Source organism: Euprymna scolopes, chromosome 2, assembly GCF_053919585.1.
Source record: "Euprymna scolopes isolate OS-2025 chromosome 2, ASM5391958v1, whole genome shotgun sequence".
In the NCBI taxonomy this organism is placed as follows: Eukaryota; Metazoa; Mollusca; class Cephalopoda; order Sepiida; family Sepiolidae; genus Euprymna; species Euprymna scolopes.
The window spans coordinates 35,046,979-35,052,978 of NC_136483.1; the positions used below are offsets into that span (position 1 = coordinate 35,046,979).

Below are 6,000 nucleotides of genomic sequence, written 5' to 3' on the forward strand. Positions count from 1 at the left end.
AACAGAATGAAAAACAATTTACTTCCTTTACAATCTTTATATTCATGTTCTTTGTAAATATTTTGATATTTAAAAAAAAAAAAAGATATTCTAATAAAATCTTTAAAAAACAAATAACCTGCAAAATTTTTTTTTCATATTTATAAACAACAAAATTATTCGAAAGGTCAGGGGAGACAACTCAAAATGAATTTGTTTTTGTTTTGTTGTGTATTATAAAGAAATAAAAGGAAAAATACATCTAATTAATGGAAACATTTTACTTTGGACAGAATAACAGTAAAATATGTAAGTAGAATTCATTAAGTATTATTTCAAATATTAAAACCTAAAATAATTTAATTATCTAAGCATTAACATCTGAAATAATGTTTGAATAGAAAACAATTTCTGAGTTACCTCCCTTTGTCTTAGTTTCAATGGCCTCTTAGAAAATTGCCTCTCAATGTGACATGTACGGCCGTATTATTATAGTAGGCCATAGCTGAGGGATGCAACATTTCGTCGATGGGATAGAGGCTGAAGCTTAGATGACAGTTCAGGATTTATCAGATTGGCGACTCTCTTTTGAACCCTCTTCAGGAGTGAGACTAGTAGTAGATACATCAGCCCAAATGTGACCGCAGTACTCCATACATGGGAGAATGGGGACCTTATGGAGGTATAGGATACTTTCAGGCGTAAGTAGCTTTCTAGCACCGTAGAAAGAGCCCACCTTCTTTGCAGCAGTCTTGGCAATGCTCTCAATAAAAATAAAACTACTTGATCAGTTTATATAATTTTTGGAGTATGATATTTTCGTTTCATCATAAGCATGTATTTTTTTCTTTATTTTTGTTTTTTGATATAGTGGAATTTTGGCCAAGAACCAATTTCTTTAAATGCATCATTGTATAGAAAAGAAATCTGCTGTACATTTTCATAAATTGGCACACAAAAAAAATAAAGATGAATCACTTCCACCCACCCTCTGTTCTAAAATGTTTGAAAAATGGATTATTTTGGCTAAAGATCTGTTTAAAATTTGATCATTTCACATTTACAGAATAACCTGCTCCATTTGTTTGTTTATCAATTGATAATCTTTTTTTGTTATTTCAGTTCCATCTGTGATTTTCTCTACAAATTTTTTTCAGATTAACAATCTTTTAAAGAGAAGCTTTTATTTTTTTTTTAATCTGAGTATTTAAATGTTTGGCTCGTTTGAAGGTCATGTAGAGAATTGAAAATGTTAAAGGTGTTTTTCTTTTGGGGGAGGGTATCTTTGTTTAATATGGGTTGCACATTTACCATGTTATGAAGTGACTTTTCCCATGAAACTCCTTTTATGTTGGTTTGTACCATTGCTTGAGTCATTCTCTATCCGCCTTCAATTGAGATTTGTATACCTCTGTTTATCCAAGTAGAGCACCATTCAGCATGGCCATACCATCCTAAATGGTCGCAACACAGTTGACTTTTAGTTTTGTTACTTATGGCTTCAATAGTAGGGAATATGAACTAAATTTTTTAAGGCGTACAACCACAAATCTTGCCTATGTTCTGTTATCCATTAATAAATCAGAAATTAATTTTGTATAGTTTTTGCTAAGAAAAAGACATTCAACACAGTTTTTTATTGTTTGTTAGATAACTTCAGAATGAATGGATTTTTTTGTTTGTTTGTTTGAAACTAGACTCAATATGGTAGTTTCAGTTGGTTAGGTTTTTGTAGGTATGTGTTTGGCATATGACTATCTCTTGTGACAGTTCTGTTTGCCATATTCGTTTGCTACATTTACTTATTGGCATCCAACTTGTGTAATGGATGTAGTTATGATGACGGATCTCATCACAAATGAGTTTTCTTATATTTGCTAGTGACCTTATCTAACCCTACATATTTAGTAAACCTTTATTCTCAGATTGACCTTGGTGTCAAGGCCATTCAGTATATTACACTAACAAACATTCCTATTTGTCATCTCATCCTGATTTGGTTTGAATCATTTGTTTTGTGTATGTGTTCATATAAAACTCAATTTTGTTGTTTTCTGCTTTATCAAAGTTGAAGTCTTTTTAGTTGTACATTTTCTGAAACTGTTGGGAAAATTCTCAGTCTTTTTTAAAAGATGGATGTAAATACATTTCATAATTTTGTGAATAGCACTTTTAAAAAGTTTTAATTATTAAAAAAATTTCCAAATGCTTCCCTCAAAAAAGATTGTTATCAAGACTGAAGGTATTCCAGGTTAGTTGGAGTTTTCTAGACTGAAACTCCTCTACATTAAGATTTTATGAGTAATGTCCTATTGATTCACCAATTGTCGTCTTTCGCGTGTAGTTCAGAAATTGTTTTACACTTCTATTTCGCTTTCTCTGATAGTAAAGTTAGGCCCAATCATTTTTTAATGTTGACAAAATCCCTTCAAAAGAAGCAGTCTAGATGAGAACCAAATTACATGGCCGCTCAGTCTGTTAAAATTTCATAGAGCAAATTATTTTGTGCTGTCATGGCCAATATACAATCCACATCTGATTTGGGAGTGGGGTGTCCTGAATGAAGAAGATATGACATTCTGCCCTTTGAAAATATGTAGCCTAGAAAGATTTACTTAGATTTTTAAGATATGTATTTTTGTTTTCTTTCAGGAACATATTCTGATAATGACAGTCTGTTCAATCATTCCAATTATCAGAACTGCCTGAATGATACAGCATCAGTTCATTCTGACAACTTCTCTGTACGATCATACACTTCTAGAGATGGCAGACAACCTGATGACGTTGTTGAAAATTCCTTCACTTCTTTAAACACCATGCATTCAACAAGTGACTCCAATCAATCAGAGGTCAATGACACGAACAGCTCTAAAAGATTGCCTCCAGACACAGCAAAAAATACTTCAGATACTCCGTCCAAAAATACAGGTAAATGCTTATTCGTTACACTTAAATGTTTTCTTTCTTTCCAAAAGAACAATCCTAAAACTAGTAAAACTTATACCCCTCCTCCTCCCAAATAAAAAGAAAGAACTCTCAGATTATTTATGTTTAGAGCACAATTTTAGTTTCATGCTCTTTGGCTATTTCTTCATTTTACGATGAACACTTTATAGCAGGTGTAATTAAATTCCCTAATTTCTACAGATCTTAATAATAATAATAATAATAGTTGTTTCAACACAGCAAAGCAGGGATTTTGATTAGACCGGTTATAGTGTACTTTTTAAAATGAAATCATAAATACATGCCCCCCCCCACCCACCCACTCCCCAACTTGTAAAAAATCAACACGGAACAATGAGCAATCTGTAGTTTTGGTGTTTATTTACATTGAAATATGTATATATGTGTGGAAGGTGACAAAGTGCTTAATGACACAGAATGAAAATTTGGGTGTGTCCGGTTTAAATATGTTTTTTTCTACAGAAACACATTAATCTGTCTCCTCACACGCACACACACATTTGACCTTGTGTTTTATATCAATTAAAAATAAAATAACAGGAAAAAACATTGATTGAAAACATAAAAATAAAGAAAATGAAGGAGTGTAATGTTATTAAAAATTACTATTTAAACTTCATAAGCTCTGAACAACATTCACTTCAAGCCAGTGTGGTGTAGCTTATCTCCTATCTAATATAAATATGGCACATGATTTTGTCATTCAAAGTTTGTGGAGTCCAAATAGTAAATTGCAATTTTTATTAAAATTCTACTAGCTTATTTTTATAGTTTTTTGTACGTACAATATTTTCAGCTGATAAGTTTACCTGTAAGTTTTTCTGTTATTTTATTCTGAGCTGCCATATTTCACAATTATCTCAATATAAATGAGTACCGTAGTTTTTTGTTTTTTTTACCCCTGCTTCCAGTTGTGAATCACATATTACCAGGAGGGAGGGGTAATTGCTATTATGTTCTCTTTTCTTTCTCTCAAAAATAAAAATACTAAATTCATTTAGGCAGAACATATAATCTAATAATTTATTTACATTTGATATTAAAAAAATTTATGTGTCAGCACTAATTTTATCCCCCACCTTTCCTCCTTTTTCTTGAATCTTTTCAGGTTACAGACGCAGTATAGCAGCATTGCTTATAATCAGCGTGTGTGTAAATATCCTGTTAGTTACTCTCAATATGGAAATAATTTCTCTACCAGACAGCATAAGTACATATTTATCTATTATTGTAATCTCATTCAAACAATTCATTAGAACTTTATCAATAAGTTCTTGGTTTCAAACATGTATCACAGATGTTTTATCTATTTTTACTATTTAACCAGCATTCTGTAAATAAAATGTCTCTCCTTAAAATAAGAAACTTTTTTTTCTTCTCACAATCATTCATTAGTCTTAAGAATTATTTTATCATATTAAATCATCATTTAATAAGAACAGATATTAAAACCGGTATCTTCCATTTTCATATTGATCGACTTACTAAAATGCTATTTCAAACTTATGTATGACAGATTCACTAAAATACTATTTCAGCCTAAAGTAAATAAGACAGCTAAAGCCTCTTTATAGAACTGCATGGACATCTCTTGTGAAAAAAAGTAAGCATGGATAAATGATAGAATTACACAAGAAAAACATTGTTTTAAGATCCATTTAGTGATGAAAATTTTATTTCAAATTTAACTGTGGCAAACCAACGAATGACCAACTCTCTTATATACAAGCGTGAACATATTTAAAAATGCTATTTCCGATTTAATTGTAAGAGACCAACAAATGACAGAACCTTTTTATAAATATGTGTAGGTTTGAAATGTCACATTAACTAAAATACTTTTTTAGCCTAAAGCAAATGACTGGCAGCCTTTTATAGAGCTGGTTGCATGCATTTTGAATGCATTCATTCTGTACATTTAGTAATGGAAATGCTATTTCAAACTTAAGCGTGATGTACGACAAAGCCTCTTACAGACATGCATAGACATGTACAAAACTACTGTAGAAATGAACAAAAATGAGATACTTATTATTAACAAGTGTGCTCTACACATGTAACAATAACAAAAACAAAGATGGTCGCCTGTCCTATGCCAACAGTGTGTAGTCTCGTAAGTTCTCGTTCAAATCACGTTCCCAAACCCCCAATAATCTGACAATTAACAGAATGGCAATTTATTGACTAACTTATTAAAGTACAATAATTCTACAAAGGATATTATAAAATTATTCGAGTTTTAATGAATTTATTCAGAAGAAACATCAAATATTGCAAATATTTTACAATGATGCTACACATGCACGAGTGAAACAATATTTTTTTAAGTATCAGTCAATAATGAACTTCAGTGTGAAGGATGTGCATGTTTGTTACAAGCAAGTTCCTCAATTTAAGGAGCAGTATTAGATATGCATAATCGTAGGTCATGCTCGACGTTAAGTTGTGATTGATGTTTAGTTTTCATATTCAACAGCGTTGAAAATCCTTGCTCGCACATGTAAGTGCTAGGGAACATCAGTAAAGAGTTCAAAACTTTCAGATACAACAAGGTAAATTTCATTCATTTTAGATTAGAACTTTGTGAGAGAAAGAGTTTCAAATGCATCTTTTGCATCAACTCTAAGAAATCTTTTTCACCAACTCCAAGAATTTTTCTTGCATGTTATCTGGGAGAATGTGCACATTCACAAAGAATTGGTTTCTAATCAATTTTGATTCCATTTCAGTCAGTTAGGGGAAAATAAGACTGCAACTCCATCTGCAGAGAAGCTAGATGTGATTGCACAAGCTGCACCACATCTAGTTTTTCTCCAATGTTTTTACTTCAAAGTTCCAGCTTCATGGTGAATGACCTTTTCATGGTGAATGACCTTTTCATGGTGAATGACCTTAGTTTGTCCATGAAATCAATCACAGTGGCAAAACGGCCTTGTAGGGATAAGTTAAATAAGTTGAGGCGTAAGAATGTCATTCAGGTAGACCAACTTCTGAAGCCATTGACTGTCTGACAGTTTTATGGTGAGCTCATGTGACTTAGTCTTATCACAT

General features: G+C 31.7%; 1 protein-coding gene across 1 annotated transcript in view; it reads left to right on the forward strand.

Moving 5' to 3' along the window:
* The window catches only part of LOC145290906 (uncharacterized), a 53,435-nt gene extending 48,868 nt beyond the window's left edge, over nt 1–4,567 (forward strand). Inside the window, exons 9-10 of the mRNA XM_080136524.1 lie at nt 2,632–2,910; nt 4,058–4,567. Coding sequence (XP_079992650.1) covers nt 2,632–2,910; nt 4,058–4,272 — 494 coding nt within the window. The 3' untranslated portion in view covers nt 4,273–4,567. The remainder of the gene's footprint in view (nt 1–2,631; nt 2,911–4,057) is intronic.
* The last annotated feature ends 1,433 nt before the right edge of the window (nt 4,568–6,000 follow it).